The sequence below is a fragment of the Microcaecilia unicolor genome, chromosome 9 (assembly GCF_901765095.1).
Source record: "Microcaecilia unicolor chromosome 9, aMicUni1.1, whole genome shotgun sequence".
Lineage (NCBI taxonomy): Eukaryota > Metazoa > Chordata > Amphibia > Gymnophiona > Siphonopidae > Microcaecilia > Microcaecilia unicolor.
The window spans coordinates 188477115-188500252 of record NC_044039.1 but is presented as its reverse complement, the minus strand read 5'-3'; the positions used below and the strand labels follow the sequence as shown (position 1 = coordinate 188500252).

The 23138-nt window shown below is 40.9% G+C and overlaps 1 protein-coding gene across 3 annotated transcripts in view; it reads right to left on the bottom strand.

Moving 5' to 3' along the window:
* PPP1R13B (protein phosphatase 1 regulatory subunit 13B) overlaps positions 1-23138 on the bottom strand; it is a 164510-nt gene that overhangs the window by 27290 nt on the left and 114082 nt on the right. For 2 of the 3 annotated variants that reach the window (XM_030215555.1, XM_030215556.1), the window contains 7 exons: positions 22183-22357; positions 20378-20574; positions 16387-16551; positions 15356-15542; positions 11154-11332; positions 4924-5422; positions 37-782 (listed from right to left, as the gene is read on the bottom strand). In XM_030215555.1, coding sequence (XP_030071415.1) covers positions 37-782; positions 4924-5422; positions 11154-11332; positions 15356-15542; positions 16387-16551; positions 20378-20574; positions 22183-22357 — 2148 coding nt within the window. The remainder of the gene's footprint in view (positions 1-36; positions 783-4923; positions 5423-11153; positions 11333-15355; positions 15543-16386; positions 16552-20377; positions 20575-22182; positions 22358-23138) is intronic. The other variant, XM_030215553.1, reaches the window with a different exon arrangement.

Here is a 23138-nt window from a genome sequence, read left to right as displayed (position 1 = left end):
AGACTCCCAAATCTTCGATTGCAATAATTAACTTACTGAAGGAGCAGAGGGAGGGACAACTGGTAGTGAAGGTACTTCATCTTCTACTGGAGAAATAACCTCTGGTATGGGACTTGGGATTTCTGTAATGGGTGGCACAAAAGCAGGGTTGTTATTACTGTCTTCAGTTGTCTCAGGGGATTTGATCATATTTTCAGTGCTGGTAAGTTCTTCAGTGGCTGGAGAAGGTAACTGATTATCATTGTCATCTGAGGAAGACTGAGGTTCTGGGAGAAGAGAAACCCCAGGTTGCACAGAAATAGTCTCCTCAGTATTGCTATTGGTATTTCCATTGTCAACATCTGCCAAGATGCCCATAAAGTCTGGTGGGTTGCTTGCTTGATAAAATGGTGGGGTCTCTATCCCTCCAGCAAGCGTGTTAAAACGTTGATAGAGCAACTTCTGTATATTGGGCCCACTTGGCCCTTCAGGTTCAGTAATTGAATTGCGTTTCTTCAAGGGGCGAGGAGCATTGGCTAGTTTTCTTCTCAGAATCTCTAGATCTGCATCACTTTGATATCGCAGAGGGGAATGCACAATAGGTGTAAGTTTAGTAGGACTCAGAGGACGAGGAATATTTTCTACTGTGCTGTTTTCAGTAGATGGTGGGGTGTTTTCTAACACTTGGTCACTTTCAGTGCTTTCATTCTGAAGCTGTGGCAAGGGTGATGGCAAAGATCCATGAAGGAATGGCAAAGGTGATGAAGTAGCTGAGCCAGATTGTAACACAGGTTTTCCATATACTAGGGAAAAGAGAAGAAACAGTATTAAGGGATGCTCCAAAATGTCATTTTCAATTACACTGGCCATTTAAAATCTACTGCATGGGCAATCTGCTGACCAGAAATAAAATGTAAGCAACATTCAAGTTCCTGATAAGTCTGTAGCTCCAATAAATAGTGTCACTTGTAATTCCAGAGTGGATGGCACCCCACTCTAAAAATCACAAATGAGCCACTGAAAAAAATATGACTGACTGATGACTAAGGCTATAAGGTCAACCTTCCTAACTTGTACGTTGAGAATAGGTGCCTGGAAAGCCGTTCCCTACTACAATGAAGTCAAATGCTAATCAGGACATTGTGGCATGCATGATTTAAAAGGTAAATACTTCTGCAAAAGTATGATATCTAACTCCTACCACATGCACAGACTAGGAAATAGTTTGCCTCTGAAATAACTTTTCATGGGAATTGGTGTGGTACCTTCTTCCTGCTCCTTTGGGCTTCCAGCTCAAATTACAATTATCTGTATCTCTTCTCATCCTTAAACTTTTCCCTCCTCCTTTCCAGCTCATTCATCAGAACCATAATCCTTAATTAGAGACTACATATCCGTTGGGATACAGTGTTCTGTCCTCTGACAGCCTTGGACTAGTTTATAATGTAATCCTAAAATGTGTTTAATGCTTTTACTGTTATTCTCACTTCTAAGGATTTTCATTGCTGCAGTTCTCACTGCAAAGATACGTGAGCAATGCATTGTGCGTAATGTAGTTCACAGGCAATGCAGCCACACTTGCTTGTCTGTATAAGAACTGTTACCACTGGTTGTGCGGCTGCCCAGACCTCCTCTCTCTCAGCTAAGCTTGGCTCCTTTGTCTACCTGCTATCATTTCCTGGTCATTCTTACTATCTCTGTCCTGAGAGGTCAGCCAGGTATGACCTTTGCCTCCAATCGAGGGCTGTCCTCTAGGACCACCCCTTGCTACCCGATGGCAGGCTCTGTCCCCATTGGTCTATTTACCTCCTCCTCCCTGGGCCTGTGTGAGCCCTTCTTAGCCTCTCCCTCCCCCTCGCCATGAGGCATTCTCATCTTGCTTCAGACAGCACCTGTCCTGCTTCACTCCTTGGAACAAACTTAGTTTGGTTTTTTTTTACCTTGAATATATCTTCTTAATGAGATATTGCATTTTCCAGTCACCCAGCTCTGAGATACTTCTATCTGTTCAACTATTTCCCACCTCTGCAATAAAGCTGCCTCTCTTCAGATTTCTACCTCCAACCACTGATACAGCTCTCAGAATTATGGAGTCTCTGTGCCCTGGGGCAACACTTCTGAACATGATGACTGTGAGTAAATTATCTGTATTCATTCAATAAAAGGAAACTTTAGAAAATAATAGAGACTTCAGGTGTGCCAAGGTTATACTTCAAGATATTAGGACTTTACAGTATCAAGTCTTAAGAGGCTTGACATACAGTACACATGTATCCTAATTCTGGCCACTAGATGTCACCACTGTGTAACAGTTGGGACTCTCTCCTCTCAAGCTGCCCAGTCCTTAGCTTAGCTGGTTCACGGAACAAAGCTGGGCTCAAAAATCACCTCACATCTCCTATATAGCAGAACACAGCACCATCACTGTTTCACTGGATAAGCCTCATTGAACATTTAACATATCGCAGTGCATAATTAGTCATGCATGAAGATGGAAGAATTATGAGATTTAAAAAAAATCATTGCTGACATATCTGTTATATGATTTCTCTACTGTGCTGCTTTAATATGCATACTTCTGACACTAGATCATGTTATTCCTATTAGAATTCAATTTGCCTGTCTCCAAGTTTACATAATCGATTGTAGTTGTTTTTATTTGGTCATGTTACTATTACGCAGTTAAGAAAACTTTAAATTTTATGTCAAGCTGTATCTGCTATATACTGCCTTTAATTAATCTCTTCATAAAGGCAGCTAATAAATCCTAGCCAAATCAATCAAAAATATTTTGTTAATATTGCCATAAGATATTCCGTATCAGTAAACAAAATTTTCCTTTCAAAACTGGCAACCTATTTTGGAAACAATTTCCAGTTTCAATTTGCCAGAGGTGTGCAATATTTCCTTACAATATGATGGTTGTAGTGTTTAATTGCTCAATCATACTAAGGTTGTCCTTTCCAGCAGGATCTTTAAGTTTCATCTGTGGAAACCTGAAATACTAGAGTTTGGATTTATTAAAGATAGAAATGGCATTTAAAGCATTTAATCTCAGCTGATAAATCACTACTGAAATGCTCATTTCTGAATAGGAAAACCAAGTTGCTGCTTCCGTAATTGTGTGTGTTGGGTGAGGGAAGTGAGTACAGTGTAGTTTGGTTTCTGCAATCTGGTCAGCTTCCAAACCACACCAGTACCTACCCTTCAAAAGGCAGCAGCCCAATAGGTAGCTATGGAGGGTCAGAGAATCACCCACATACAGAGAAAATGCCACCTACTTTTCCTACTTACCGAAATAAATTATTTTTTCAACCCAGTTTTCTTCAGCAACCATGCACTTCCTGCTTGATTTAATTCCCCCCCTTCCCCCCCCCGGTCATTGCTGTGATATCTTACTGGGGGGGGGGGGGGGTCATGTACGAGGGCACCCTCAGGAGCTTTGCAACTGTGAGCCCAGAATACAAATCCCAGGTGTCACTCTTAAGCAAAAAAACAATCACCGCCACCTCCTTCCAAACTAGGGCTGCGTCTGCTACCTGGGAACTGAAAGACACAACTTGGGGATCGAACCAAGGACCTTCCATTTGGCAAAGCACACTACTTGCCACCTGAGAATCTGGGCCAACCCTATCAGATGCTTCTTAATTTTTAGTTTTACCCTTGCTCTCCTGTGCACATACATGTATTTACAAGGGCTGCACATGGATTAAAAATGTTTTAATCACATTTCCTCTAGTACAGTGCAAAACAGACAGCAGATGTTAATTCCCAAAACTGAATTTCAATTACTAAACTGAAAGTAATAATTTCTTGCCTTTGTTGTCTGGTAATTTTATTTTTCTGATCTTGTTCCCTGTCTCTGTTTCTTCTGTTTGTGCTCCCGGATAGTCACTATTTTTTTTTGCTCCTTTCTTCTTCACTCCCTGCCCTATATCCATCTTTCACATGTAACTTTCTTCCATTCTAATTCCTTTTCAAATCTGTCTAGCTTCCATCTGATCCCCTCCCTCACCTCCCCTCCCATCATCTCCCTTATTTGTTTGTTCCAATCCAGTTTCTAGCATCTGTCTCTCTCAACTTGATCCATCAGCCCACATCTCTCTCTCTCCCTTTCCTCCACTTCCTGCAGGTCCAGGCACCTCTGCTTGCCTCTCCTCCTTCCCCACACTCCAGCATCTCTTCATCTACTGCAGTCCCCCCCCCCCCACCCCGCCCCCAAGCTCTATCTTCTCTCACTGGTCCACTACCTCCCCTCATGGTCTTATGAACTTGCTTTAACACTGCAGTGCTAAAGCATGCAGCTTCTCACCTGCCCGAATCATCTCTCCATAGGGTCCCACCTGGAGACAGGAAGTTCAGTAGGAGGGGGGCAGGATGCTACAGAGAGGCTTCTGGCGGGTGAGATGCTGCATGCTTCAGTGCTGCAGTGTTAAAAGCAAGTTCAGAGGGCTGCCAGGGGAAGTAGAGGAAGAGTTAGAGAAGATGAAGTGCAGGGGGAAGGGGGCCGCTTCAGAAGAGGAAGGGGATGCTGGAGTGTTGGGAAAGTGGAAAGGCAAGTAGAAATGCCAAAACCTACAGGAGGAGGAGGAGGAGGAAAAGGGGAAGAGAGATGTAGGAAAAAGAGCAGGGAGCCTAATGCATTGATCACATCAATACTTTTAATGCAAGTTAAATTTTTAATGCATTAATCACATTAAAGGTGCAGCCCTAGTATTTACACACAGAGTTAAGAGTATAATATACTCACAAATCATTGCATAATTTTCTTCTCCACCGATATTAGCACCCAGTCATTAACAAGTTAAACCAATGCTAGTTCTCTCCTGATTTCTCTAAGGGCCCAAGTACATCAAGCTCTGCTAGTTAGGGAAGCCAACATAATCCCCTGCCCAGATACCATGCTCCAGACAATGCTTAAGAATAAAACAAAGCATACTCTACCTGCTTTAACAGACTTATTTAATGTATTGTATCCAGCCTGTGGATAGTTCTTTGGTGGAGTTGCTTGCTGAAGATACATAGAATAAATGGAACTAGAGTTAACAGTTTGAGGTCCTTTTCTAGGAGACTGAGGTCTTGACCCTTTGTCAGTCAAAAAAGGTCTGATAGCCACAGTTAAGGGAGGGTCAGACCTGCTCTCTCCACCTGGGAAAATGGGAGAAGCAGTGTGTTGATATGTGGGGCTGGGCGGTACTGAAATTCTCTGCTGTATCTGTTGTGAGGAACTAGGCTGATGTATACTGTCTGAGGCTGGAAGTGGTTGAGGTCTTTGACGGTTTATCATACTGATCCCAGTTCTCGGCAGACTGCTGTCTTTCCTTCTTTCCAGTGAATTTGTACAGCTTGTTCCCAAAGCGACAGCACTTGGGTATGTCCCGTAGTTATGTGGCAGCTGCTTACTTAAAGACATTGGTGGAGGTATTCTCCCCATATCAGGGCCCTAAACAACAAACAGAATAAATTAAATGAAAACTAAGAACCAGTAGGTCATATTTTTAACACTCAACAGTTACACATATTTGTTTTTCCTACCTTCCAAATATTGTACCCTAACAATGCCACTGATCGTTGTGCTAAAATTCAGGAAATAACCAAAATGTCCAAATTAACCTGGCGTTTAGATACCATGCAGTATTGCAAACACGCTAATCTGAAACCAGAGCCACATGACTGCCTGCAAGATGAGATCAGAAATATACTGTGCTGACACAATACATTTCTCCTTATGATTCATGGCTAGCTAATTTGACATTGAGACGTGTTTTCAAAACACCTAGACTTACAAAGTTCCATAGGAACCTATGGAACTTTGTAAGTCTAAGTGCTTTGAAAATGAGCTCCATTGACTATGAACATGTCTTTCCAAAGGAGGTTACTAATGGGTGTATATACTACATCACTCTTAATGAAGAAATCTGGATTGACTGAAAGGGCAGGCATTTCTGTTGCTGAACTCGCTGTATCAATATGTTACTGCCAAAGGAGAATTTTTCTGATTTTATTATGTGGTTGCAGATATGATCTATACAGCCACATTTTCTAAACTATAGGTCGTGACCCAAATGAGTTTGCAAAATCCTCCCTGGGTTCATAGCCACCTGCAGCATTAGGAAAAAAAAGCAAGCACTGCTGTGGCCACAACTTAAAGCAACAAGCCCACACTTTCGTATAGCCACATGCAGAGAGTAAACAACATGAAGCTGGCTCCCATGTTTTGCAGCCCATCCTGAAGCATTCAGTCCTCACTGCAATTTGGTAAGCAGTGTTTCTTCCTCTGCCAAGTCTATGCCACTGCATTGGGGTGACTGATATGCTGCATTTAAGTGTCTGGGTTTTTTTTTAATCAAATCAGATAACTTGTTTTGTGAATACTAAAGCATAAAGTGTTAATTTGTAAAAAAAAATCTTTCAAAATTCAAACAAAAAATGTGTTATTCCTGAAATAGGTGTGAGGTTTTTTATGCGGATGATTGTTGCAGCAGGAACACTTGTCTAAATACTGATATAAATGTCCTGCATTATCTGAGGCTTTTCCCTCTCCTGTTTTTAGAGTATATCAACTGCAGTTTTGTGAGTAAACCTAGCTGAACACGATATAAGTGAAGTGTTTTGTGTATTTAAATCTAGGTCTCTGTGCATAACTGCTGAAACAGCTGTCTGCTGCTGCTCCTGAGAATTTTCTCTGGTGCTTTCTCTGCCTTCTGCTGTAAACCCTGAGGTTTTATGGCCCTGCCACAATCCCCACTCCTACTCCTGGGGCTTTCTTATGGCCCTCTGGCTGCTCTTAGGGCCACCTCCATCTGCCTCCAACAATGAGTCAAATGCAGGCCTCCTTCCCACTACCACACTGCTGGAAACATCTTACTTTTGATCCTTTCCTTCTTCCTGCAAAGCTCTACTGATGATATTGAAAAGGTAATGGCAGGAGTGTGGAGGTTTGAAACAGGGAGGAACTATGAGAGTAAGACTAGATGGGGATCAGAGTTGAAGGAGGCTTGCATGTGGGTGGGGGGGGGTATGGGGGAGAGAATGTTACTGGGGAAGGGTACAAGAGGCATGAGCCTAAGCAGGGTGCACGTGTGGATAAGAAGACAGACTGAGGAGGGCATGAGCAAGTCATGAGCCTGGGTAAGGTGGTGAGTGGGGGGCCTCACAGCCCCTGCACAGACATTAGCAAGGTGATGATGGAGGAGGCTGAACACCACAGTGGCAGAAAACAGAGGGTTGAATAGGCAAGGGATGCCAAGGTAGGCAGGGGAAACGGAGGAATGACTGAATCCAGGGGGAAAGAGTGAAGGGAGAAACCTGGGGAATGATAGAGAATAAGATTACCAAACATCCCCAATTTGGGGGGATTGTTCCTGACTCCTCCCTATCTGCTATCTTCTATCCTCAATTTTAGTAATGGGGACAGAGGTGTTGTATTGAAGTTCAGAATGGGCAGTACTATGCTCCCTACCTACCTTTCCCTATGTGGTCCAGCCTCTCCCCATCTTCCTACCGTACTACCCCCTAGGATCTACATCTCCTCCCAAATCTTCCTTCACATTTCCTTGGTAATTGTTCAGGTGTCAGCATAAAAAAAAAAAAAAAAAAGAACAGCACCACACCGCAGAGCCTCCATGAATGCACTATGCATCCCTGCCAGGCCCTGCCCCCAGACAACAGTTGAGTGCCAAACTGTTATGTAAATTGCAGATGATTCAAAATACAGCTGTACATTTGGTTTTTCGGTTGAAAAAATAAGGCGGAGTATCTCAGTATGCTAGAAAGTTACACAGACTTCCTCTTAGGGCTCCTATTATTTTTAAATCAGTTCACTTGATTTTTCATGCTTTAAATTATAGTACCTCAAAGTTGTTCGTTTCATCTCTTTCAGATTTATTTTTTCTTTCCTTCTGGCTAACGGATAATTTTATATTAAAACTTCCTGATTTTACTGGTGTTCAATAGAAACATCATTTCGAGGTTATATTCTCTTTTCAAGCTATTACAATTTGGAATGTGCTTCCTCTTAGTATTCATTCTGAGTTTAATTATATTCAATTGCATAAAAAATTGAAGCCATTTATTTTTAATTAAGTAGATCCTCATGTTTTGAGTTTTTCTTTTGTAAACATGCTGGGACTAGTGCGGTCTTAAATTTCAGATTAGATTAGAGGGGGTAGAACATGGCAGAGACGTGCAAATTGCATGGGAAGAGTTTCTGTATGAGGTCCCTATTCTTCTCTAAGTTGATGTTGGAGCGAATAAGGAGCTGCAAAGGAAGATTTGAGAGCAAGGGGGGGAGGAGAGGAGAGAGATTAAGATCCTGGACTATAAAAGGGGAAGAGAGAGAGAAAAGAGGGTTGGGGAGAGAGTGAGTTGCTTGTCGAGGAAAAAGAGGGGGGTCGGGATGGGGGGGGGGGGCGGAGAGTGAAAAGGAATAAGAGTACTCATAGGAGGAATGGAGAAAATATGAGAACAAAATGCTGGATGAAAAGCGGAAGAGATCTGAAGAGGAGAGAGAGAAGGAATAGAAAAAAAGAGAAGGAAGAATAGGAAATGGGGAAGCATCAAAAGAAAGAGGTTGAAATATATAAAGGGAATGAAAGATTCAAATAAACATTGATGAAGGAAAAAGACAAACAAGGAAGAGAGATGAAACTGAAAAGAAAATGAGGGGACACACCAGAGAAAAAAACCAAAAGGAACAGATGAGACCAGAAAAAAAAAAAAACATAAAAGAGATGCTGAACAATAAAACCAAGCCAGCCACACCAAAGATTGGATAATTTACTGTCCTATTTATAACTCACCAGTATAAAATATCTTGAGACCAAACTCGGAAAGTTCAGAACTTGAACATATGTCTCACTGGTGGTGGTGGGCCGGGGGGGGGGGGGGGGGCAATTCTATAACCAAGGCTCCAATGCTTAGAACTCCAGCGATAAGCAAACAGCGCAGAAACCATACCACTGGAACAGCACAGAAACCTAGCTCACCAATGCTTAAAAGGAAATGGTATTCAAATTATACACACATTGTAAAAGTGAAAGCAAGGGGATGCGAACATGCTTGGTGCACGTGCAGAAGAGTTTCATGGTAAGCTCGGCTCCTGGGGTGTTTGTTGCCAATTGAAAGAATATCCCACTCGGACTATATGGAGTACCCACCAGTCGGAGATTATAAGGGGCCACCTTGCTTGGTAAAAATTCAGCCTCTTCCCTACTAGTAAGTCATCCAGAATGGATACTTTGACCGTGGCTATGCTCCTCTGGAGCCAGTCAAAACCTTGCCCCCAAGTTTGCCTTTGGAGCAGGCTGTGACTTCTGTGGATGAGGCTGGCAGGCCCAAGGGTGTGGGGTCTGAGGCTGCTGCTGAGGAGGGACAGAAGTGATAAATATACACCACTGAGAGTAATAGGTGCTTCTTCGAGGCCCGCCAGAAAACCTCCTAGGAGAGGATGATGCAAAAGGAGGATGCCAGGAAAGGGACTGGATGGTATCAGTATGTTTTTTTGATGAGGTCAGCAACCTCTTCCACCTTGTCCCCCCAAAAACTGTCTCCTCAGCAAGGTACATTCGCTAGCCTCTCGTGAACAGCAGGTTAAAGGTAAGAGACCTCCTCGATGCTGTTGCACTCCCAGTGTTGGACGAAGATCAGGCAGCCATCAGGGTCAATACTTCTGATGCAGATGTCGATGGGCCAGATTTGGAGGATCCAAAAAGTTCCCTCAAGTGGGCCCAACGTGCCTTCTTGTTTCTGAACTTGTAAGCAAAGACCACATTTAGATGGGTTATGGTCAGGCCTCAACCACCCCCCACACCAATTATGTGGATCAGTGCAAGATATCATCCGATTACATTGAGTACATCTCTTGAAGCCACTGGGGGTTTTCTGGAGCATGTCAAAATGCACCTCGGCTAAATCAAAAAGCTCAATGGTAAGGCCAAAAAGGGGCTTACCTCATTCTACTCCAGCCTAAGAGGGTCTCTGGAGCTGCAAAAAACAAAGAAAACTTAAAAATGCTGAAAACAATAATAAAATGAAAGGGAGGGAAAAAGCTAAACTTTTATAAAGAAAAATAGGAAAACAAGTAAAAAAAAAAAAAAACCCACATGGGAAGGCACAAAAAATGCAAAGGAGAAGCGCCGAGGAGACACAAAAAAATATGACCTCCTAGCTCCATTGAAAAGAGATGATCAAGGGTACCGAGCTCCCACGTTGTGCAGGAAGGCACTCATGCAAGCACAGTGGGGCTGCTGCCAATAGCCTCTTAAAGTTATAAAGTGCTGAGTAGCATACCACACCAGGCTTCACCATGATGATGTCACCCAAATATAAGGCTATCACTGTCCTGCCTGTCTTTGGAGAACAAAATCCTGCCTTGGTCCTTAAAAAGATTGCCTTGGGCTCCAGTACATTTTAAAATATTTATTCAGTAATTCCTTCTACTTGTGTATGAATGAAATTTAGCTGTTCCCCATTACTTGAGGAGTTCTGAGAGAAGAGGACATTTCTCCGGGTACATGAACACTATTTTGCTCTGTGCTTTGGTGATTTAAAGACTAGGATAAAAGAGAAACTGTAGGTCTGGTAAAACGTTAAGAATGAATAGGAAGAAATATTTCTTTCATTCAACTAATAGTTAAGCCCTGGAGCTCATTGCCAGAGAATGTGTTTACAGCGGTTAGCATATCTGGGTTTTAAAAAAATAGGTTTGGACAAGTTCCTGGAGGAAAAGTCTATAGTCTGCTATTGAGATAGGCATGGGAAAAGCCACTGCTTGTCCCTGGAATCAGCAGCATGAACTTTGCTACTATTTGGGTTTCTGCCAGGTACTTGTGACCTGAATTGGCCACCATTTGGAAACAGGATGCTGGATTAGATGGACCACTGGACAATTATTCTTATGTTCTTATGTTATCACCTACTTATTTTCAGAAAAAGTGAAATGAGTTTAATAAATGCCGCATGTTTACCACCACTTTAAAAAAATAACAATCAATACTATCAACCCATAAAGATGGTTTTATAATTCAACAAATTCATGATCTAAAATCAGCAAAAATCTGGCAATCCATAAACTAGTTTAGCAATGAAAACTAATCACAGTAGCAGCCACTCAAATACAAGCAAAAGCTGCACAGATGTCATAAGGAGCTACACAAAAGCTGCATGAAGCATACCATGACGCATACCAACTTATCAGAAGCTCCTACCACTGAAGGCACAGACTGATTAGAGATGGCCACAGGTTTTAAAGCACTATCCATGCTAGATTCCTTCCAGTCTGTATTGGAGATCACAGATGGTTTCATTGCAGACGTTGCCCCTTGTTTAAGCGTTGGCCAATTTCCATCATTAGCTGAAAGAAAAGATGATATATGTTAGGCTAAAAAGGCTTAGAAAGTGCAGGTAACAGGTTCAAACTAATCATTACTAGAGGACATGAAATGAAGATGCAAAGAGGTAAACTTAAGAGCAATAGCAGGAAATACTTTTGTTCCCACCACCACTCAAATGATTTTCACATGCGAACAAAAAAACAAAACAAAAGAGAGGAATGTAACATGTACAGTGCGGCAAGTACAATTCTACACAAAGGCATAGAGAGGTGTAACATGCATGTTGCAGCAGTTTAAATCTAGCCGCCTTATTGGGCAGACTAGATGGACCATGCTGTTCTTTGTGTATTGTCAGTCACCATACTACTTACTCATGGATAAATGAAAAAAAAAAAAAAAACAACTCTGACAAAAATGAATGCATCTATAATGTGAAAGTCGCTTGGAAGACAAAGGCAAATTCATCAAGCTTTCCATTAATATTTGCTGTCAAAAATATCATCTGTGTTTAAGTTACATTTCTTATATAAAAGGGCACATTTAACTGGTAAAATGGGAATGACTTTTTTTTTGGGCGGGGGGGAGCTGTATCACCTTATACAGCAAGCATGAAGAAAGCTATACTGTTCAGTCATTAAGTTTCGTATTAGAATTTACAGCAAACAAAATGAAATACACATCTGACTCACTAAGAGTCAGCCCTGCGAGAAAAGGGGTGTGGCAGCTTTGGGGGACAATGCACAATGGGAAAGCATGGGAATATACCCCACGGTATTACTTCCAGTATATTTTGCGCATCACTATTTTGTTTGTGTATGAGTATGCGTCTGTGCCTGTGAAAAAAGGGAAGAGGGGAGAAGCAATCTGAAGGGGGGAATTCCTACCTGCTATGTATGAGTGTATCAATATTCTCCTATAGAAAAACATTAGGACTTTTTTTTGGATGTTGGGGAGGGGGGAGGGAGCTTATTTCTGTTGAACTCCCATCTTATCTAGTACACTGGGACTGGAACTGATTGCGCATGCTGCAGAAGCAGTATGTGTCAATCTGTGAAAGAACAGTACTGATGTTGAGTCTCTTTAGTACTAGGGCCAAAAAGCAGTTACGCACCTATAAGCAGGTGTTCTCTGAGGACAGCTGGCTAAGTAGTCTAACAGCAGGGTGACATCATCTGACAGAGCCCAGTGCTGACACTGACCAGCGAGATTAACTTTGAACTTTCTAGCAGTGTCCTACTCTACATGCGCTGGTGCCTTCCCACCCGATGCAAGAGCATGGGTTTCTCAGTCATTTTAAAAAAGCTAAAGAATACAACTTCAAGGGGAGATGGGAGGGTATGTGAGAATACTTGGTCTGCTCTCCTCAGAGAACACCTGCTAAAGGTGAGTAGCTTTGCTTTCTCCGAGGACAAGCAGGCCGTTGTATTCTCACAGCTGGGGATCCCTAGCTATCAACCAAGCCCACTGAAAACAATGATGCTAGGATGATAGGAACTCGAAACGTTGAGGTCTAAAGGTAAATTAACCTGAAATTATTTACATACTAGTTGTGAAGGTTCAGCCTGGAAGTTAATAAAACTGAGCTAGTGGGAGGAGTTGGATTCTAGACACTGAAAAAAAATCGATCAGGAATGCCTGCCTGAGCAAGCTGTCACATCGGGTATCCTGCTCAAGGCAATAATGAGAGATGAATGTGTGGACAGTTGCAAACTTCATAGTTTTGCAAATCTCCTCTATGGAGGCCGATCTCAAGTGGGCCACCGTTGTAGCCATGACTCTGACATTATAAGCCTTGACATGTCCCCCTCTAGAGTTAGTCCAGCCTGGGCATAAGTAAAGGAGATGCAATCTGCTAGCCAATTAGAAACTGTGCGTTTGACGATGGCTACCCCCATTCGGTTTTGGTTAAAAGAAACAAAAAGCTGGGTTGCCTATCTATGGGCTTTCCACTCCAGATAGAAGGCTAAGGCTCGCTTGCAATCTAAGGTATGCAGTACACTCTCAAAGGATGGGATTGTGGTGTGGGGAAAAATGTTGGTATGAAGATTGACTGATTAAGATGGAACTCTGACACTACTCTATTGTGGTGAAACTTACAGTAAGGTGGATCAGATACTAGAGCCTGAAGCTCACTCAAGTGTCTGCCACCAAAAGCACAACTTTCCAGGTCAAATACTTCAGATGAAAGGAATCAAGCAGCTCAAAAGGAGCTTTCATCAGCTGGGTGTGGACAATGCTGACATTTCACGACACAGCTGGAGGTCTGACAGGGGACTTTGATAATAACAAATCTCACCTGAAGCCATCAACTAGAGACTGTACAGGAGATGGGCTTACCTCCCACACGGTGGATAAGCATTAATTGTACTTAGATGAACCCTTGCAAAGTTGGTTTTCAAACCAGACTCAGAAGAGGTGCAGGGCGTATTCCAGCAGTTTTTGTATTAGGCAGGTGAAGGCATCTAAGCCCTGCCCTCTGACCAGAGGCAAACCTCCTCCACTTAATCAGTAACACCTCTTAGTGGAGTCTTTCCTAGAAGCCAACAAGATGCAGGAGACTCCCTCCAGCAAATCTAAGGATTCAAATTCTGTACTCTCAATATCCAAGCCACAAGGGTCAGGGATTGAAGGTTGGGATGTAGAAGAGATCCCTTGTTCTGCATGATGAGGTTCGAAAATATTCCAATCTCCACGGATCTTCAGAGGACAATTCCAGGAGAGGGAACCAGATCTGCCTCAGCCAGGCCAGTAAGGCACAATTAGGATCATAGTTCCTTAGTCTTGCTTGAGTTTCAGCAAAGTTTTCTCTACAAGAGGTATTGGAGAATATGCATACAGAAGACCCTCCCCTCACTGTAGGAGAAAGGCATCCAATGATAATCTGCCATATGACCTGAGCCTGGAACAGAAATGGGGGACTTTGTTGTTTATTTGAGTGACAAAAATATTCACCAAGGGGGTGCCCTAGTCTTGGAAGATTTTGCAGGTTATGCCCATGTAGAGAGAGACCACTCATGCGGTTGGCAAAACCCTGCTCAGCCTGTCCGTCATCAAATGACAAGCTCAGCATGCTATGTATATGACTTCACAGACTTAAAAACCTTAACGGAAGGCCACTCCTGTGGAATAAATGTATGTCAACTGCTTTAGGGCAATAATCAGAACTAGCTACATTGGCGCAAAACCCTTGTGCACTTTTTACCCATAGGGTTAGCACCAATAAGCAAAGCAAAATTTGCAGGCAAGTACTGTTTTGACTATTGTCCCTGGAAAAATTACCTGTAGAAATGTGTGGCTCCTTTTTTCCAGAGGTAATTTTTCCAACTGAAACAACATGGATATGTTTGAAAAATAAAACCTACATGTGCTGTTCCTTCCATCCCAAAGAATGCCTCTAGACACCGGATAATAGTATACAGGTTGAGCAATATTCAAAACCCCCAGTGCCACAGATAAAAAATATTTACCCATGGGTATGATTTTGAATATTGCCCTCTATAATTAAGGCTCTAATTAAGCTGACCATAAAATGATAAACTAGCACAGGGATATGAATATAAACAACAGCACCAGCATTCCCTCTCTCAAGTAAAGAATGAATACCTGCAGACAATGTGTATGTATTTGATTAAATTTCTATATAAATTAATATTACAAAACCTTCAAAAAAAGAAGAAAATGTCAACTGAATCATCATTTCCATTGTATATGTCAAAACACAAAGGTAAGATAAAATCAAATAATTATAGCAGCGACACCACAACTTAACTATGTCTAAAACAGATGATATTTTACCACTATACAAAGAAGAAGATTAACCTGCAAGTTTCAGTGGCAAAGACCATAACAGAGACACATACAAATGGCATATGAATTAGAAGATTGTTGACTTGGACCTAGTCTAATTAACTTCTTAAAATTATCAAAACATTGATGCAATTGTGTCATACCCATACATTCAAATGCCATTCTTCTAAAAGAATAGCTCATTTTAACCAAAAGGAAACCTAACCACCAGGAAAAATGAATATATAATTGCTTACCAGATTTTGATCGGCTCTGAGATGCACTGGAGGCAATGGTAAGGGACTGCGGTTTTACAGGGTCTCCAGGTACAGAGTAGCTACTAGTATTGGAAACTTGTATATAAGGCCCTACAGCTGCCACTGCAACTCTGCCAGATGCATTTAGGGTAGATTGGGGCGACTGTGTCCCATTAATGCGATTTAACTAATAAAAAGAAAACCAAAAATGAATGTGTTTGATCTTACTAAGATGCAAAAGGATAATACAAAGGATAACAGTCGTGACCTTAACATACAGACAGTATAAAAAATTCTAGACAATACTGCTTGGACAGTCAACAGTTTCATGCAAACCATTTAGTATCTCCTATTCATATTTCAAAGCCTGCATACATCCTACAACTGAACACTTACAAACAAAATTAGTTATTGGGGTTGGCCTGGTGGTTCAGTGACAGTGCTGTATACTATCATAAAGGTTCTCAGATCAATCCCTGACTGTGTCTTCTGTTCCCCAGGTCGACTGGGGTTGCTCTGAAGAGAACATACACAGCTCCTAGGAAGTGAGAAACAGTAACGCTCATTGCTAAAGGTGATGTGCAACATCATAGGGTGAGTCACTACGGCTATAACCTCACCAATATGTTGCCCAACACAGCATCAGCAAATAGAAAATTTGGGGAAAGGACTGGAGAGTGGTTTGTTTGGCCCCTCCAACCAAAAGGGTGTTCCAATGCCACTGTAAAAGGTCATAATGTGACTAGATTCAGTGGTCATGACTGTAGCATCCCAGAAGGAGCCTCCAAGCTCAAGACCATCACTGAAATGGCCAGATTAGATAAGATGAGGTAGGTGATGGAAAACTAGGGGAAAATCTCTGGGTAAATAACTAACGAAAGCTCATAGTGTCAGATTTCAGCCCTGATTCTGACAAGGAAATGCAAACAAAGCAAGAAGAAACTGCCAGGTCAAAAGAAATAAATCTTGATCTATATGTTATGGAAACCAGTATAATGTGAAATGTGGGCCCTTTAAATAAGTTATCTTACAGGAATGTTTTCTTTTTGACGTGCCTCAGCTTTTTTTTTGTACAGTCGCTCACGTAGCTCATTGATGCGCTTGTCCATCATAGCCACCTCCGTGTTGCGTTTGTTCAGAAGTTCTTTCTGCTGCTGAAGTTTGGCATTCTGCTCTTGGTTAAGTTTGTTACGTATCTAAGGAAAGAGATTTTTAAAACACAGTAAAGCACTTTTATATTATAATTTAAGCTGCTGATATTTTCAAGTTTGAATGTATATTTTACAACTAAGAGAAAGTGAGTGTGGCCCAATGAAAGTGTTTAGTGCATCATACTGCAAAGTAGGTGCCCCCAGGTTCAAGTCACTAGTTCAGGCTTCTGCCTCTTGAGCAAGATGCAATAATTTCCACAGAAACATATATGAAGCCTGTACTGTCTTTCTAGGGACACCTAGAGGCAGATGTTCAAAAACATTAAGCTGGCAACATTCATGCTTCCTGAACCTCCAATCATTTTGAAATGTTGGCATCTATGTTTCTCACCAAAGCACCTTGCTTAACCAGTTCTGGTTGACTCTAGACACAATTTTAAATGGTGCCTGTAGTCTGTTATCTGCTTGTGCAAAGTAATCTATTTCCTTCCTGGATCTGAGATTCATAAATCCACAAATTCTGCCAATATGCACCCTAACCTACTTTAAATTTAGATTTCCTTCATTTTCCTTCTGACTACCATTGTGCTTTATCTCATGGAGATTATCTGTATACTAGGGGGATATCTTATTCCGTCCACTCCATCTCTCTCTCTGCACAGCTAAGGTGTTATAATTCTCTGCCAGACTCTCATTCCAGCGGTCCACCAACTGCTCTGCTGTGCCTACCATCCCTAAATTGGAGTGAGTTGACAAAACAGTCGACAAATTATCATCTTTAAACTACAGACAATTCCCACCCTTGAGATATATGGACCATACCACCAAACTTTATTAACCAATGGTTTGTACAAGCCATTCCAGTAACCTCTAAAGCCTCATGCTGAAGATGGAAAATTTCCAGGCCAGGTAAGAATACTATATCTAGACACAATGACTAGAATGTGTTGGATCCCTCCCTCATCACATGCGAGTATACTTGCAAGTCAAGTATCAAATCAAATTTCAAATTTCCAGTCCAGTGCTAGGTACATTATTTCCAGCGACAGTGTGTCAACAGAACAGATGCAAAATTAATATCCTTATTTCAGTAGGTTTGAGTAATTTTTTTTAAATTTTTAATTATTAAATTTTAACCAAAAAATAGTGAAAGCAAACCTTTCATAACATGTACCAGTCAACAGCACTGTAAGGTAACATTCCAGCTTATTCCCTTTCTGTAATGTAAAACCTAAATTAACACACACATAAAAACTCTCAATAGCTATTTCACATTCTCCCACCCTCTCCTAATTAAGTCTTAGATAGTCTCATTTGGGGACCCATTTGTTTTCTGATGCTAAAGTTAGATATTCTAGAAGGATTAGTCTCCTCAGTTTATTCCTCCACAGGTAAAGAGTGGGGGGGGGGGGGGGGGAATATCTTGCTTCCAAGTGGATGATGTAGCAATCTTTAGTTGCTAAGTAACATGTAGGGCTATTTTCAAAGCACTTAGACTTACAAAGTTCCATAGTAACCTAAGGAACTTTGTAAGTCTAAGTGCTTTGAAAATGAGCCCCATAGTAATTTTTGTTTAACCATATGATCTTCATAGTTTGTACCTGTCCATTCCAATCGACATCTTAATAGATCAAGTGGCCACATACATTTGTGTAAGTGAACTGAAGTCATATACATCTAAACAGCAGCTTCCAGCTGGTCTCCTTGATACCAGCAGAAACAGACAACTTATCCACACTCTTTCAGATTATCTTGCCATGTTTGATTTTCTATGTCTACTCCCATTCCTTCATATAGGTTAGTTTAAGAAATATCCTCTGTGTAAGAACCACATATCCATTAGAAGTCAGTCCCCTATCCCCTCCCTATGTTATCCATAGTAGTTCCCATTTATTATGCTCCCTCCATCTAGCTGTCTCCCACTCCTTTTGCTGATCCATGTGTGCGATTCTTAAAAAGGCATAAAACTCTCTAACGGGGACCTGAAATTCTGACTGAATTTGAGAAAACAATTTAAGGTGGCCTTGATTTAGCAGATGAAAAAAGATCTCAATCTCAAAGGAACGCCAATCAGGAGACTGGATCAGGTCCCCCTGACCCCCAGAGACCAATTCTCTCACAACAGGGGACAACAAGGATTTAAAGCCCTTTCCAGAACATCTGTCCTGAATCCCCCACCATAACCCTATTATGTGGACAGTAAATGGATTCTCCACATATATTTTTCCATAGTTTCCTATGAGTCCAAATCAAAAATCGCAGGGGGGCCTTTGACAGATTATATTGCTCCACATTGACATACCTCTTACAGTGTTGAGCTTCTCTCCAATCCCACAGTTGCTGTAATTGAACCACTTCATAATAGGAACACAAGTCCAGAACCCCCAGCCCCCAATCTAATCTATGCCTCCATAAGAAAATGTGGGCCACCCTTGGGGGTGGGGGTCTTCCCTTCCAGATAAACTTTTTAACCTCTCCTTGCAGACCCTGCAAAGTTCCTTTCAGAAGTTGAATAGGCAAGGATTGAAACAAATATAAAAGCCTAGCAGGATATTCATTTTGAAGGCAGCAATCCCTCTGAACCATGACACTTTATTTTTGCTGTGTGTCTGTCTTTGGACAGCTTTCCCAACAGGGGGCCATAGTTGGCTTTAAACAGATCAGCTAGACCCCCATTTAAATGGAAAGTTAGACTGAAGCCATGCTAACAAGGTCCTCGATTTATTCCCATACTCAAAGTACCTTTTTTGTTATCTATATATAAATGTTTGAGGTTCATTTGAAGCTGTTTCAAACAACAGAGAACCGAATGATTCCCGCTCCATATATGCTCTATTTCCACCCCCCATATCTGATCTAAGAAGACCTTCTTTCTTTCCAAATGTTGCCTCTACTATAAAAATCCCCCTTATCACAGCTTTTAGGCATTCTATAGCAAACCCACCTTCACCTTCCAACTATCATCATCTACAATGTAATCCTTAATGCTGTTCTCAAACTCTTACATTACTTTTTTGCCCCTTAGTAGGCTTTCATTTAAGCACCAGACTCCTCTGATTTTCTTCTATCTCAAAATTAAAAACCCCCTATACTGCAGCATCAGACCAAGATACACACTCAGGTTTAAGCCAGCAGAGAAGGAGGAGAATGTGACCCAAGGTGCAGCAGTTCACTTCCTCCTCCTGTGCCTCAGTTTCTGCGGGGGAGGGGACAGAGCAGCTGATTCTGGCAGCTTTGTAGAATTCTACACGTGCAGAATTCAATGCAAAATTTTGTGCTGCACAGTTGCACAGAATTCCCCCAGGAGTAAATGAAGACCCAAAATAATATACCCAAGTAAATTTATCTCATGTATATTCACTGTTTCTATCCTGAAAAGCCAAAAGACTGCAGGGCCTCCAGGACTGATCTGGGAAGCTCTGTTCTAGATTTACCGGTGCATTTCCTAAATTTGTTACCCTATCAGGTTTTGATAATATCAACATATGGTTGCTGAAGGGTTCTACTTTCTATTTAACAAAGCCAAATTCTATCCAGCATTTACCTCACATTTGTAAATTAAAGAAATTATGTCACAAATAAAACCTATAAAAATGTATACTAAGTTGATCTTTGCCCTCTTTTTCTATGTCTTAGTGATGTGATGTTCACAGCTATAACCGGATACTAAAGGTCATAAAACAAAGTTCTCCATGAACAGGAAGAATGATTGACAATTTCAGTGTGGTCTCAGTCTTTGACTCCTTATATTGATTTGGTATCCAAATTCAGAACATAAAACATTACCAGAAAAAGCCACACCAAACAGTCTGCACCAATAACAGTTTGCTAATCTGAAAAGTTTTATCGGATGACTTTGTTAATCGTTTACCTGTAGCTCTTGGTACAATTTTTTAAGTTCTAATGCTGCAGGACCTGTCATCTGTCCATTGTAAGACTGGAACCCATTCAGTTTCCCTTTCTTTAAATCTTCTAACTGCTGAGTCAGTTGATCCACTTTTAACACTGCAGCTTGGAGCTCTTGCTGCTTTTCCTGAAACAGGTCACTGATGTGCTCGATTTCTGTAGCTAGAATTCACAGAACTATTAATATAAACAGCAAAGTCTGCTCAAAAACATGGTTTAACTGCACATCACCATCACTACAGCAAAACCAAAGTAAATGTTTCTTTTTATCTTTAAATACAAGTTAACAGATGCTGTGAGGGATGTCTTTATTAAATACAAAATTAATTCTGCACATAGGATTACTTTCTAATAAAGAGGCATGTTTCAGAGGACACAGTACCAAGTTGCCAGGACAGTCCTGTAAAATAAAATGGGTGATTACAAATTTGTAACTGATGTCACAATATACTTGCAGCCTTGTAATTCTGAAACTCAAACATGTTAATGCCATTAAAATAGTGGGAAAGCATACATGCTCCAATGTATAAAACAGTATTGGAATGTGCCACATCCATGATAGCATTCTTTGAAAACAAAGCTGTACCATCTAAGTACTGCGTAATATTTCATTCATTCATCTAGGGAAGCAAGTTACCCATAATAGGTGCGCTCCAAAAACAGCAGTTCAGTCAAACAAATCAGTCATATGATCATGCATGATATTAATTGGAACAAAATGCCACAGTTTTCTAGAAAGACTAAAAGTATTTTCTATGCATGTATGGAACTTCCCTACCTATGCCCCACCCCAAACAAATAAGGGTGGTAGGAATGAACAAAAAGAACCATCAACAGAAACCCTTTGGTATTTTGTGATTTTCCTTTTTCTGGAGCTGGAATGGAGGAGATTACTTGCGGTGGAGACAGGTGGGGATGGGTTTGATTCCCCACAGGGACGGGTTAGATTTCTGTCCCCTGTGCAACGCTCTAATCTGTATTTACTTAAGCCAAATGCATTTGCTTTCCAGTGCTGCTTAAGACAAGATTTAATGTTAACCTCCTGCTCACTGACATAGTGCCTCCTTGGCCTCAGCTGCAACAGGTACCATCAGATTCTGTATCTCCCTCTCTCAGTATAAAACTACACTAACAGCATCATCATTTCTGAATCTTCCAAGGCTCCTGATGAAAACATAAGCAAGGCTCCATCAGGTATGACCCCCTGCCTGCACATAATCAGTAGTCCGCTGAATCTAATTTTTTTTAAATCAATGTAAACTTGGGAGGGTGGAAGGGTGGCTATATACTGTAAACTGCTCAGGCTAAAATGTCTGTTATATTACTATATACACATAACTGGCAGAGCCCTAATCAGCCTCACTTAGACAGTGTGATCCAGTGAACCATAGATCACATACAAAATCAAAATCGAGCTAAATATATTATGAAGCAGGTATCTTAGCTACGTGCAATCAGCCACATGGCACAAATATTTTCTACAAGATAAAGGGCTTCAAATAATTTTGAAAATGTAATATCCTTGATCTATAGACATATTCTAGTACATGGTATATATGTACTTTGATAACATTATGCATTTTTCTTCTAAAAGAACAGTGTCATGGGACAGTTTCTACAAGCTGCACGGTGACGAAGTTCTGGTATTTGATAATGTTGTATATAGCTGGACAGTGGATGTATTTTTTCTTTTACATATTCAGTACATTTAAAAAAAAAAATACTGTCCCAACTTGATTTTTACAGAAACAACAAATAAAGGTTACGTACAGAGACTACCATTCATAACTTTGCTGTAGTCTACTTGTCCTCTCATGGCCCGTATTTTCTTCAGTTTGGACTCCTGGGTCTCCACACGTTCTTTAAGCTTCTGAAGTTTTTCGCTCTCGGAGACAGACTGCAGCTGACGCCGTTCTTGTTGTTTCAGGTACCTTAAACGTTGCTCCTGTCCCAAAAGCAATAAAGACATTTTAAATTATGAATAATTCAATTCCAATAATCCTTAAACTTGCATTAAAGAAATTTTGACTTCAGAGCAGCCTACTTCTTCAGTATAATTATCAGAATGCTGTCCTGCCTGATTAATGTTTCCAATCTGACTGAAGTGGAAGAACTTTGCTTATGGTAATAACAAAAACAAATGAATCTTTTATAGATGAAATCAAATCACTAGTTGAATATAGTGCTATAGCACAATTCAACCTTTCTGAAAAATTTAAATTGCTTCTTTATTCAGAAATGCTTCCATGCTTGTAAGAATATTTTAGAAGTGGCAACTACCTAAGCAATTCCAGTTTGCAAACTCAGTCCAACACATGCAACACTTCCTTTTGTCTGTTTCCTGCTGCAAGCAACATTCTTCCTGCTGCTGCAGAATGGCTCCTATCAACCATTACCCAATTTCCCAAAGGAAACAAACAATGAACAGCAAAGGACTTTAGCCATGTTCAGATAAAGATCCGGGAGATAATTATTTAAATTTGCTAGAAAAATAGAACTAGTTAAAAAGTAGAGCTGCATTTAGATTAAAACTTTTAATTGGATTAACTGCTTGATTAAAGGTATTTATTTATTTCCTACTGCACGTTTTTGTGACTTTGGGTAAACCACTTAACCCTCCACTGCCCCAGGTACAAAATAAGTACTTGTATTTAAATCTGTTTTATTAAATGACATATACAAAATTACATCCACAATTTTCAACAAGACACTCAAATCATATGTCA